This window comes from Candoia aspera, chromosome 14, assembly GCF_035149785.1.
Source record: "Candoia aspera isolate rCanAsp1 chromosome 14, rCanAsp1.hap2, whole genome shotgun sequence".
NCBI lineage: Eukaryota > Metazoa > Chordata > Lepidosauria > Squamata > Boidae > Candoia > Candoia aspera.
The window spans coordinates 8599627-8613144 of record NC_086166.1 but is presented as its reverse complement, the minus strand read 5'-3'; the positions used below and the strand labels follow the sequence as shown (position 1 = coordinate 8613144).

Sequence of the window (13518 nt, the reverse complement as noted above, 5' to 3'; positions counted from 1 at the left end):
TGTATCTGAAAAGAAGCGATTCATGATAATGTATCCTTCTTAATGCCCACCCAACTTATCTCTGTCCTAGTTGCCATTCCTTCCTTATGATGAATCATGAAAGAAAACATGGCTCCTGTTGTCAACAAATATGGCGGCATCTTTCTTTATCAATGGACCTTGCAGGGCTTTGAATGTTGACTGGTGTTACATCGCAGGAAAGTAAGATGATAGATAGAGAGAAGTTGGATGGAGATGCATCAATATTACCAAGTGGACGTTTCCTGTAGTGGAACTTTATATTTCCTCTCTTCATCCCACAATGTCCTCCAAGTCTGCTTCGGAGGGTTCCCCTGATGCAGACAGCACATGGGCTAGGCGGAATCCTTTCTGCTAGCAGATGGCATTTTATTTATGGACAGGAACTACTAGACTTGATTGATTAGGGTCTAATGCAGATGGATGATGCCAGCCTATTCAACTATGAAGGACATTGTTTTGGTTTTATGAAATAAAAAAGAGAAGTATTGGAGGACAGTAAGAATCAAGGGACATTAATCTTACAACTCTCTTTATAAAAATTGTTAGAGCCACCCTTATGTTCCTGGTTTTCACATGCAGTGATAGTCTGTAATATATTAATTAGGACCAACAGCAAACACTGCAGAGAAACACCTTTTTAACAGAGTTTCTAATAGAAAAACCACACACACACACACACACACACAGATCTAATTCTGCCTGAAGGTTCCAGCCACAGGGAACAGTTTGAAAGACACAACTAAACACATTTGCTTGTTCTCTTTCTCTCTGCCTTGTAAGCATTGCCAAATGTTCAAATAAAACAGAAAGATTCTAAGTTGGAAAACATAACAGAGTTTATTTATTTCAGAAACATAGCCACCTAAGCAAAATCATTAATTTGCACTGTTTTCAGTCTTCAAGCCTCCAATTAATTTATGTATGTACACGTTTATTGAATTTGAGGCCATCAAATCCATTCAAAATATAAGATTATCCATTGTTCATATCCTTTATTCATCCTATAATGCGGACATCTGTATAAGGTTGACCAAAATAACCCAGTTTTACTCTGGTTCTCAACAAATTTATCAAACTGATCTGCTGGAAGGAAGGAGTCATTTATTATTTCTATGAGGGGCCATTCCTTCATCCAAAAAAGTCTATACAAGATCTGACTTTCCACATCACAAATAAGAAGAAAATAATGGTTCCAGAGGACTGAATAGCAAAAATTATAGCGGAATTCACCCATCATTCAGCCATGATATAATTTATTCAGTTTGGGCTTAGAACTATATGTGAGGCCAGTTACTGCAGTTTGTAAACCTATGGTTTATGGATTAAACTGTTGTGTGAATCCAGTCAATTGCAGCTTAACAAACAAATAAACCATGGCTTAGTGTGATCAGTAAATCTAGTCTGCAAACAACCCATTTTTAACTCCTCTAAGAATGCTAAGTCAAAATTTGTTCAAATAACTGCAGTGAAAAGGACATACTGATTTTACATGTGTTTGATCACCAACAGGACCAGACATGACCAGCCTGTATGGGTACCAACTTACCAGTTGACTACAAATGACTTAGTGAGCCCTCAACAGCAGACAACAGCTGTCTAATGTATGCCAACAACATCTTACTGATCTTCATTGATCAACATTCAAAAGTGTTTTGACTGTATATTGATTATACCAGGTTCAAGTGTCAACTTCTTTCAAACCATACTATACAAACATTTTATGCTACATTAAAACTCCACAGAATGTTATACAAATAAAAGCCATGACACTGTTTCAGGTGAAGCACTGCAAAGCTTTGCAAAATAAATTCTTCGTGTTCTACTCTGACTTGACTAAAATGAGAATTATAAACTACCCTAGACACAGTGAAATAGGAGAGTGGCAGAAAACATGTTTGGGAAAGGCCATGCTATAGGAGACAGAATAAACTCATTGTACCCATTGCTAACCCAAATTGATAGTCATTTATTGTGATCAGCTTCATACCCCAAAGGAAACCTTCCTGAGAATACCTCTGAAACACCGATAAACATTCTGATTTTCTTTTTATAAGTGGGAAAGTGTTGAAAGCCATGGAGATGGCCTTGAGGGAAACATTCAGAAGGTCTTACAAATACAAAAAGAGCAGAAGCATTTCTTGAGCTCTGAGAAAGGAGACGGTATTAAGAAGAGACTCAGGCTGGCTCTTGCCTGACTAACTGGGATATAAAAGGGAGGGGAGGAAAAACTCAATAAAGCTTAGTTCTAGTCTTCTTGTGGTTTCCATTTCCTGGTTTCAAAGGGCTGGCCAAAATGGTGGTTGAACTGAATTATTTTACAATGGATTTACACATTGTACTTGGGCCAAATATTAAGCCATGTTTTATTGACAGAACCAGTCAGTTTGGTTCACAGAATGTGCTAATCACAACCAACTCACAACACCTGGCTCCATACAATACACTGAGCAAAAATCAAACAAGCTGCCTGATAGCCTAGGACAACGTGTGAACTCACTTGTGTTTAATATTATCAGGAATGTATAGCTTGTTCAGCAAATCATGTAAAATATCCCGCCTGGCTTAGCATCATCTGCACATAGAAAACCTAGCTTCAATCCCTGGCAACTTAGATTCAAAAAAGACTGCAGGCTTCAAGTGCCAGAAATAACCTTCACTTAAACCTTAGGCAAACTATACGCCTTAGAAATAATTCTGAACTAGGTAAATTAAATCATATGCCTGCAATGTTCAGCCAGTCTTTTGCAACTCCCATCATTCCAGCTCAACACAACTGTCTTGGCTGGCTAAGACTAGTGTCTGCAGGGAATAGATGAGGCATGGGTGGCCTCTGGAAGAAGAAAGCATGGTCAGGACCTTGGAGAGCTCAATTCAGGAATCAACAATCGGGATTAATTTCTTAGAAGATCTGAAATTCCAGCCACCTCTGCCTGCTTCTGTCTCAGATCCTTTCTGAAGCCAGCATGGCAGTCAGAAGTATGCAAGTCTTTACAGCTTAGCTGTCAGATAATGAAAAAGCTACTCTACATCTTCACATTGTGATGCACAAAAGGATGTTTGATGGCTTTCCTTAAATGAGTTGAGGTTCATCATACTCAGTTCTCTTAAGGACCTGGTGACCCTGGACCCATGACATCAGCTTGCTTTAAAAGATATATTCAGAACTGTATTCATTTATTTAACTCATATAAGCAAGGCTAACACAATAAATGATTTGTTGATACAATAACAGGGTCAATAAACACACACATCTATGGTTCAGCATGTTCTTTGGATTCAGGAAATGCATGCGTTAGGCTAAAAGATGATTTGCTTAAACATGGCAGAAACTGTACTGTCTTGCTTAAAGTCTCAAGGTTAGATTGTTTTTCCTCTTCTGGCAGCCTGCTACATGCATGATTTTCGTCACCTGGGTAGACCTGGAAAGATCTACCTAGATCCCAGAAGACCTGTGGAATGGCATGTATGCCTATTGGGACAAGGCTTAAAAAGGGCCAGCAAGCAAGGTGGGGAGATTACTCTGAGTGCTATCTGTTGTCCATTGTCTAGAAAGTGGGGCATTGTCTGGCAGACAGAGCCCAAGGTCTGTGAGGGTAACCAGCAGCATCCTGACATCAACAGCAGAAAGCAGCAAAGGCATTGGCAGAGGAAAGGATTTCTGCAGCATCTGAGGTCATAAGATCCACTGTCCTCTTCTGTTGTCTACCTTAGTTCCCTTGCAGAGCAAACTGTGGCTAAATCTGCAGAAAGGTGAAGCAGTCTGATGTGGTTTTGTGTGTGAGAAGTGTCCAAAACAGGAGGGAATTGACTTTTTAGAAAAAGAGAAATGGACCCTGCCAACTGAAGAAAGGGTGCTTAAAAGTGGTAGAAGTAGCATCAAGGCAGCCTTTCTTGAACCATGGCAGAAATCATAGATTTCCTATTCAGGCAGGGCCCCTAAATCCCTGGCTTGGCCTGTACCACACAATTTCTCAGTTGACTGCAAACCTTTTCTTCTCCTTGTCTCACTGCAGCCACAATTAAGGCTGGAAAATGGTGGCTACATATGCTAACTATAGAAAAATCTCTGCTGAGACTTCATGCCCTCACCAGTTGCAGGGACAGTAAGCAGACAGCTCTCACTGTTGAAGACAGAAAATATCTCAAGTGCCCTTCATATGAGTTTTTAAAAAAGCATTTTGAAAGAAAATCCTTTGAGAGATAGGGATTCAGTATTAGTATTGCCGTTCAACAGACATCCAGGTGTAACAATGGAGTCCTGTAGTAAACAGAATATCCAGAGGATGATTTTATTGCTACGTTAACATAAAGCTACCTTTCACATTGGAATGCTTAATAACAATGGTTTAATTTCCTGCTCATTTATTTAGCTTTGCCTATCAAGCCATTATAAGCTTTGTCCCTAAATATGTGTATGTGTGTGCATGCACGTGGGTAGATTCGGCAAAGACGTGCCAAAAAAAGCTTGCTCTCCTGGCCACACAGCAGGAACAATTTGGCCAATTTCAACCTGGCCAATTTGTAAGAGCCCTAATAAGGTGGTAGCTCATCCCACTTGATGGAGAACAAGTCCTATGTTTGAATGCATCATGCCTGAAGAGTGGCCAAGACCAAAAGGAAAGAACACAAGCCTGGAATCGTCACCTTATAAGCAAAAGATAAGCAAGCATATAGATTATTTAACCAGAGCTTGCCCTACTATAGCAATAGGTACAGCATTTCTTTTTAAATTAAGGCCATTCTTCTTAGAATCTTAGAAACAAATGGAATGCCTGTCTCTGTCTTGTGTCTTTGAATATGCTTTTTTATTTCTTTTTTATGATGATGTATAAGCAGTCATCCTAATCCATCTTGATTAGCCCTGCTTCCTGGTCAGATAAAAGGACAACCTTGAAGAGTAATACATAGCTGCCTCCAAGAAGCATATGTGAACTACTTATAGCACAAGAGTGACTCTGTTCATGCATATGATTAATTCGGCTTCAGCAGCAATGGTGAATTCTAAAGTCTGATTCACCCAATACATTGAGCCCCAAGATTATTTGTTTGGTTTCAGCTCAAGCACAACCAGTGTTGTTTGCAAATCATGATTTGCTGGCTGCATGATCTGCATAAACCAGCCATTGTGGAGTATCCAATAATCTTGGTTTAAGATGATGTACAAACCCAAGCACTCATTGGATAGGGAGAAGATACTGCATCATCTGAAGGAGCAGGCTGGAAAAGCCAAGGTTTCTTGATCCCTTGTTCAAACCCAGGATTATCTTCTTGAGCTCTTCAGAGCAATCTGCACTGTTTAGCCACTGTGTTCCCATTCTGTGCTAAGGCATTATGTGATCTGTTTGCCATTACAGTTACTTCAATAAACCATAGTTACACAACCCTGGCTTTGTATTATGTGAAACCAATATTAGAGTGGATTCAACTGAGAAGTTATTGATTTCTTTGACCCAGCCACAATCAAGTAACATATTTTCCAAATTCCAGGGAACAATTTGGACTTCAAAAGAAAGCTGTAAAGGAATTTAGAGTCATCCTTGGGGAAGGTATGAATGAGCCATTAAAGAGGGACTTGGAGAAGAGATTACACAGCCCAGAAATTGAAGGATGTGAGAAATAAACTCAGAATAACTCCACCTTGAAGCTGATGGGATAGAGAGAAGCTTGGACAGGATTTCAAGATTCTGTTATTATACCCTACAACAATAAAGAAATATTCCGGGAATCTCTGCGGTGTCTATTTCTGAGCTGACCTCCTTCAGAGGGCTGACACATGCCTTCAACACATACTTTCCCTTCTTTGCTTGCAGCTTATCTCCAGCCCCCTCATTTGCAACAACCTTCATTTGACATGTTCACCACAGTTAACATTACCCTGGCTTGCTCCAGAACCACAGTTTGGATCCCACTCATGCAACCCCATGGAGTTCTAATCATCATCAAGTTTATTTGGGATATCCCAGAGGAAATAAAAAAACATACCTACAGTTACAACAAACATAAGAATCCTCATGCATGCAAGCTAAGAAAATGTGATGCCTCAACCATTCAAGTGTGCATTTTATGTTAAGCAAGTTCCAGATCCAAGTCAGCATTCATTATTCCCATAATGATTTCTTTTCTTACGCAGGCAGCTGGTGTTTGCCTGAACTTGACTTCTCAGAAAAACATGATGTGATTGATTGCCTACTGAACTCCAATACACACATACCAAATTTCCTGATATAATTATACGCTATTGGAAGTTCAACTCTTGAAGTGATTTACAAAAAACTTCTGATTGGATTAGAGTCCTGTTATTGGCTTTCCCTATATCATTATGATTTAACACATTTCATAACTATTTATCTATTGTTCGGTGTGTCCCCTTCCCCCCATGACAGCTGCACATCAGATATTTTTGTTCGTTAATTATAAGGTGTTTTTGCAACAACATATAGAGAATTGTGTGGCAGGGGGACAAATAATCTAGACATTTAGTTTAAAAAAAAACTGAAAGTGCCCAAACGGATCAACAATCTACCTTTTTAAGAAGCTGCAGATCTTAAAGCTACCAACTGTACTCAGATTCAGCTGTACATCAAGTTTTCTTCTGAACCCTGTTTTCTCAAATAAGTGAATCAGGGCTGCTTTGCACATGAATGCTAAGCCGTAATTGGCTTGGTCTTTGACATCATCCTAAGCCAAGCACAAGCTATGTTAAGGCTTAGTGTGATGGATGAAGTTACCAATAGCTGCTGATGACTTGCACAAAGAAAGCGATAATAAAGAACATCACAGTACAAGGAAGGAGACATGTGATAATGCTTCTTCCCATTTTTTTCTGGCACCAGCTGTCCAGGTAGTACAATGCAGATCACCCATAACCCAACCTGGGCAAGTGAAAGCTGATGGATCGTCATTATCCTGATTGCTGGGAATGATTGGAGTCATGTGGCTGAGAAGGATGGAAAGATGCAACATTAGGGAAGGCAGTTTGAGGGCAACCTCTTCTGTTATTCTTTCGCTTTCTGAGCCAATGCTCCTATGCTTGCCTACGCAGTCCGCATCTGGGGAAAATGTTTGTTCAACGGAATGGCAATACAGTAGAATCAAATTGACCATTTACAGGTTCTAGGGAAAGCAAAGCATCTAAACAACACTCTGTGTAAAACATTCCATCATAGAACATTCCAACCCCGAAACAGACCATTCTGACTTCAGAATAGGCCATTCCAAGCATCCCAGAAAAGGCACCACCTCCAAATGGCCAATTCTGACTGTTCCAACTGTGCAGAGACACTCAGAATGTGCTATTTTAAGGTCAGATCGCATCCAAAACACATGGAATGGCTGTTTTGAGTTCCGACGGGTGTATTTTGGGGTGGAAAGTTCCGGAACATTTTGGATCCCCATGCAACTCATCTGGTAACGAGAATGCAAATGTGAGGAGATTTCAAGGATAACTCTAGCTTGGGAGTTGGGGGAGGTATATTAGAGAGGCCTCTTGTTATATATTCTCTCACTGGAGCTACAAAGTAATTGCTTGCACTTCTTGACATAAGTTTAAGCATCAAAGACCTTGGGGAAAGAACATGTGGGGCAGTTACAAGATGCATTACTAATTCTTCAGATTATCTGCTGGTGCAGACACACATGACATCCAAAAGTGTCTGATACCTAGGAACCCAACTCTCTGGAGTGGCTTAAAGGTATAGGAAGTAAGCAAGAATATTGCAGATGGAGCATCAGAAAAGCTGAAGGTATCACCTGCTGCATCAGAAAACTCTTTTCCCCCTTAACAGGCATGTTTCTCAAGAGGAGAAAGCATATACCGCTGGACAAACTGAGTTAATTCCTTGAGACTAGGGCTCCATCCACACATAACTACACCTTAAGCTTAGCTCAGCTTAATTCAGTTCAGTTCTTGATTGTGGTCAATGACCGATAGACATCACACTAAGCCACAATGGAGAGATGTTCATGTCAAATTAAACCCAAAACAAACCACATTACAGCTTAGCACAGACAGCCTTTGTTCACAGGGGCAAACTTGGATTTATTTAACCACATCATATTGTGCAAGCAAGAGCCAGTCTTGCAAATAAGTTAAGTAACTTGAGTACATTTTGTAGAAAGAGATTACTGTTTCTAAAGAGCATGCAATCTGAACAAACCATACGAAAACTTCAGAATGAGAAGGGAGAGATAATAAAAAGGATAAATAAGAGTGGAACAGTGGTGTAACATTTCAAGATTGTCAAAAGCAAATCAACTCAGTAAGTTTAGAAAACATTAGTGCAAGGGATCTGGGGAAATATCACTTTTTGACCCTGATGTTTTTTCTTATGACAACAAAAAGTAGTAGGGAGATACAAATAAGAAGTAAAGATCCATATGCACACTCCTCTGCATGTGCTTTCTCATATACTACTAGAGATGTACAAAATGTTTCAAGGGTAAAATCACTCAATCCAGAAACATCCCAATTCAACCTCAGAACCACCATTCTGAACTTACTGGAAGTATTCCAACTTAAATCTGGACTGTTTCAAGTTCACTTCCACGACTCACAACCTCTAGTGTAAGAGTAGGCAACCTGATGTCTTCCGGATCTCCTGGACCTCAATTTCCACAAGAAGCAGCCAGTATGAGTCAAGATTCCCTACAACATCCAGACAACATAAGCTTGCCATATGGAGAATTCCACCAAGTGCCTTACCTTGAGACAACACGTGTTTGTGGAGCATCTGAAATCGAAGACATTGAGCACGTCTTATTTAACTGCCAACTTTATGCCCCAGCAAGGACTCAGTACCTCCAGACATTACTCGACAGAACCACATATTGGGACTGTAACAAACGACTATGTTACTTCCTTCAGGGCACAAATACGTATGTGGTCAATAGAACTGTTAAGTTTGTAGTTAGGGCTGTCCAGCTGAGAACGCAATTTATAGAACGCATTGGGGTGGCCTGTAAAGGTGACGAATTCACCTAAACACATATTGTTACTCATCTTATTAGATCTCACACGTTTATCTTACTCTTTTATCTCTATTTTACCCTACTGTATTTTATCTCACCTTAGTATATTTTATCTGTCTTATTGCATTTTATCCGTCTTATGGTACTATACTTTATTGTGGCTGATGCCCAACTTTTTGATGGGGTCAATTGACTAATCAATAAAGTTATATTACTGTTACTACTACTATAAGCTTGCCTACCTATGGCTTAAGGAAAACTGAGAATTCTGCAAATTGCTGTCTCATACCTGGAGGGCAACTGTCAGGATGTGGGATCCTGCCAGTAATAGATGGGATATGTAGTAATTAGATTAGCCAGCATGCTTGGTTAGAGATGCAATTGTATATCACTGAGATGACAGTGCTTGTGCTCCAAGGCCAAATTACCTGTTTTATCAGGAGCCATTAGAAGAAATGCACAGCCGCCAGTAGGTATGTAGAAAACAGGGAGGGACATTGGGGCTTTTTGTACCTGTGTTGGCAGGCTTTTGGGCCAGACTGGTCTTTGAATTGGAACTGATTACTATGCATTAATAAAGATTTCTTTCATATGCTACAAAGCCTTGTGTTTAAGAAATTCTGGATTAATAGCAAGAATCAGTATTCTCACAGCAATGGGTTGGGGAAGACTGAACTGAAAGGAGGAAAAAAAAAAATAACCCAGATTGTTAGTCATCCTATGTCCTCCATTTACTGTAAGGCCATGTTGGTTAAAAAGCCAGAAGGTGCAAGCCAGACATCTGAAGGGGATTGGGTTGGGAAAACCCATGCAAAGATAACCCTGGATCTGATAAGGGAATGTGAACAGACTTGGGTATTTACGTGATGTGTGCCCTTGGGATTTAATTCTTTGAACAAGTAGTCCTTAACTATGCCAAGAAGATAACATGAAAAAAGGATCAGTTTGATTTGCACCAGGCCATGCGATGAAATGTAGAAGACTCCATGTAGAAGACTCCAACTGGCTGGTCACATCTTTTACATGGAGAACAACCAGATCCCTAAAGTGGTAATGAGTTGGACCCCCCCCATGTTAAATGACAAGGACACCCTTGAATAACATGGTGAAGAACATTGATACAAGACCTGAAGGCATTGAATATCACATGGAAGGATGCCGAAGCACTCGCCCAAGACTGAAAGAGTTGGAGAAACCTTACTGCCCGATATGCCATGTAGCACTGATCTGGGACAAGGGAGAGATGCCATGAAATCACAGGAAGCAATAAAAAAGAAAGGGAAGAAGACAAATGAACAAAAATGGGGTGGGGGGGAAGAGACCTACACAATTCAGTGCATCAAGCCTTTCAGCATCTTTTATTCTTTGCCCTGAGAAAGAAAGGACAACATGGCTCCCTGCGAGCCTCAAGATGCCATGCACTGGGTCACTTCAAAGATCAGCTCTGATTCAACATTCAGCTTCAAGCCTGATGAACTTACTGATTCAACCATCAAGAAAACTCCATCACAAAGAGCATCCTGAATTGTAGAAGGCTGGAAAAACTGCAAAGGAAGCCAGATTCCGGTTTCCCATTAGGAGCACTTCTGTGGGGTCATCCTGTGAATCGACCCTGCCTTCACCAGCTCCATCAAAGGATAGTGGATTTAAATGACAGGAATGCAGTTTCCAGCTGAATTTTAGAAAAAGCTTCCTAACGGTAAGACCAATGCAACCAGTGACATGGGTATTATAGTCCAAGCAGAGGCTAGGTAGCCATCTGTCAGGAAGGCTTGAATTTGAATTCCTACGCAGAGGAGGCAGTTTGAGGTCCACCAACGCAAACCATGTGGTTCTAGGTGACATACAAGAGAAGCAGACAATAACAAAGCAAAATAATCATACAGCGTTAAAAGAAGAAGAACCCAATATATAAAATATAAAAGGGGGACCAAATGGGATAAATAGATCACCAAAGAGGGCTCCGCTCAAATGGACCCCAACCCCTGGAGATAAAGCCAGGTCTTATCCACTTTTCTAAAGGCAAGCAGCATTGGGGCCTGTTGTACATTGGGGGGGGGGATCTTTCCAGAGAACAAGGGCAGCCACTGATAAGACATGGTTCCTACATCCCGTAAGATCACAACGTTTAAAGGAGGGAACCTGAAGCATGCCCCCCGCCAGAAGTATGTGGGGTAAGCAGTTCTTGGGAAGTTCCCACAAACAACCTCGTCCTGTGCTATTTAATGATAACCAGGACCTTGAATTGCACCCAAAAGCCTACAGCTAGTCCTCGCTTAACAACAATTTGGACCGGAATTTCGATTGCTAAGCGAAATGGTTGTTAAGAGAATCCAACCCGATTTTATGACCCTTTTTGTAGTGGTCATTAAGCAAATCATTGCCAGCGTCAAGCGGACCACGTGGTTGTCAAGCGGTATCACACGGTTCCCCATTGGTTTTGCTTGCTGGAAGCTGGCTGGGAAGGTTGAAAATGGTAAACGCGTGACCACGGGACGCTTCAATGCTCATGAATGCGAACTGGTTGCCAAGTGCCCAAATTGTGATCACTTGACTGCAGGGATGCTGCATGGTCATAAGTGTGAGGACCGGTCGCAAGTCAGTTTTTTCAGCACCGTTGTAAGTCTGAACTGTTGCTAAATGGATGGTTGTTAAGCAAGGACTACCTGTATTGGGATCCAACACAACTCACAGAGTAGCAGTGTCACATGGGTGTTGTTGATGTAATGGTTCTTACCTATTTCCCTCAGGGTCATCTCCCTAATTCTCTGCAGTACCACTCCCTCATTCAGAATTCCCCCCTCTTCTCAAGAAGGCATTTACCACCACATGGACCACCCATAAGCCCTCTTCCTGGAGGCTTAACCAACCAGGAGGAGCAGAGAGCCAGTGTAGTCTAGTGGTTAGGGCAACGGGCTAGAAACCAGGAGTCTGTGAGTTCTAGTCCCGCTTTAGGCCTGAAAGCCGGCTGGGTGACCTTGGGCCAGTCCCTCTCTCTCAGCCCAACTCGCCTCACAGGGTTGTTGTTGTGGGGAAAATAGGAGGAGGAAGGAGTATTAAGTATGTTCACCACCTTGAGTTATTTACAAAAATAATAAAGGCAGGATAGAAAATAAAATAAAAATAAATAAAATATACAGGTGGATGTACCTATACCCAGGTCCAGGGTGTGATACACACCCCTTCCAACTCTGATTCTGTAATTTCAGGCTGTGACTGCTACAAATCAGAAAATGACTTTGCAAATGACATTAGTCCCCTGTAGATACCAACAATTAAGCCCAGATTCGGTACAGCCAGTATGCGTAGGCAGGCAACACATCAAATCCAGCCAATTTTATCTTCTTACCTGAGCTAACTGCAGCATAGAAAGTTGCATAGTTCTCTCAAGCCAATGTCAGATTAGGCACTGATTGCATTACTCTGATCTGACTTGCCAATACAGGTAGTCCTTGACTTATGACCACAATTGGGACCAGAACTTCTGTCGCTAAGTGAGATCATCATTCAGTGAGGCACACCCAAATTTACTACCTTTTTTGCCATGGTCATTAAGCGAATAACTGTGGTCACTAAATGAATCACATGGTCGTTAAGCAAATCCGGCTTCCCCCATTGCCTTTCTTGTCAGAAACCAGCTGGGAAGGTTGCAAACGGCAATCCCATGACCCCTGGACACTGCAACTGCCATAAATCCATCCTGGTTATCAAGTGCCTGAATGTTGATAACGTGACCGCGGGGACACTGCGACAGTCATAAGCACAAGGACTGGTCGTGAATCATTTTTTCAGCACTGCTGTAACTTCGAACGGTCGCTAAATGAATGGTCGTAAGTCAAAGGCTACCTGTAACGTTATGGTAATCACTGCTTGCCAATTTCTCCTACACCTTTATCAATTATAGAGCAATCCAGAATTGCTGCAAGGTTTGGCAATCAAAATTCGACTCCTGCCAACCCCCTGGTCGTTTTTCTTACGGATCTACCCCAGCTGTCAGTAGTGTTGAACCTTAGGGATGTAGCCCCAGTAACTAACTGGATGGTTTCCACTTATTTTCACATGTGGCTATGTGACTAAGATACCCTAACTGTATGGAAAAGCTACACAGGTCCTGGTAAGGTGTGTGTGCTTTATGGCATCACCAAACTGAAGGTAAAAACATCACTGCAGTATGATAATCCCTGATAATTCACATGCAATAAGTCACCTCTTTTGAAAAATACAAGCTAAAATAGAAGGCATAGATCAAGCACACGTCTGTAAAATGAATTTTAACCTTTGCAAGAAAAGACGATTAAAGAATCATGAAACATTATGACACAAAGGTGACTTAGGCTCATTTCTCCTGCATATGCCTTTCTTACCTCAATCAGCTTCCTTTCATATGAGTTCGCTCGTTCTTCATTGTTTTCAACTTGCTTTTGTTCGAGAATGGAAAATTCACTATCTGCGTTCCAAAGGTTTGGCAAGACTGGGAGCAAAACAAAATACAGAGCACTGTCAGTACCTAGAGATCAGTTTGACTAGAAA

General features: G+C 41.2%; 1 protein-coding gene across 1 annotated transcript in view; it reads right to left on the bottom strand.

Annotated features, from left to right (window-relative positions):
• SNX29 (sorting nexin 29) overlaps positions 1-13518 on the bottom strand; it is a 171901-nt gene that overhangs the window by 102941 nt on the left and 55442 nt on the right. The window contains exon 15 of the mRNA XM_063314834.1: positions 13353-13459. Coding sequence (XP_063170904.1) covers positions 13353-13459 — 107 coding nt within the window. The remainder of the gene's footprint in view (positions 1-13352; positions 13460-13518) is intronic.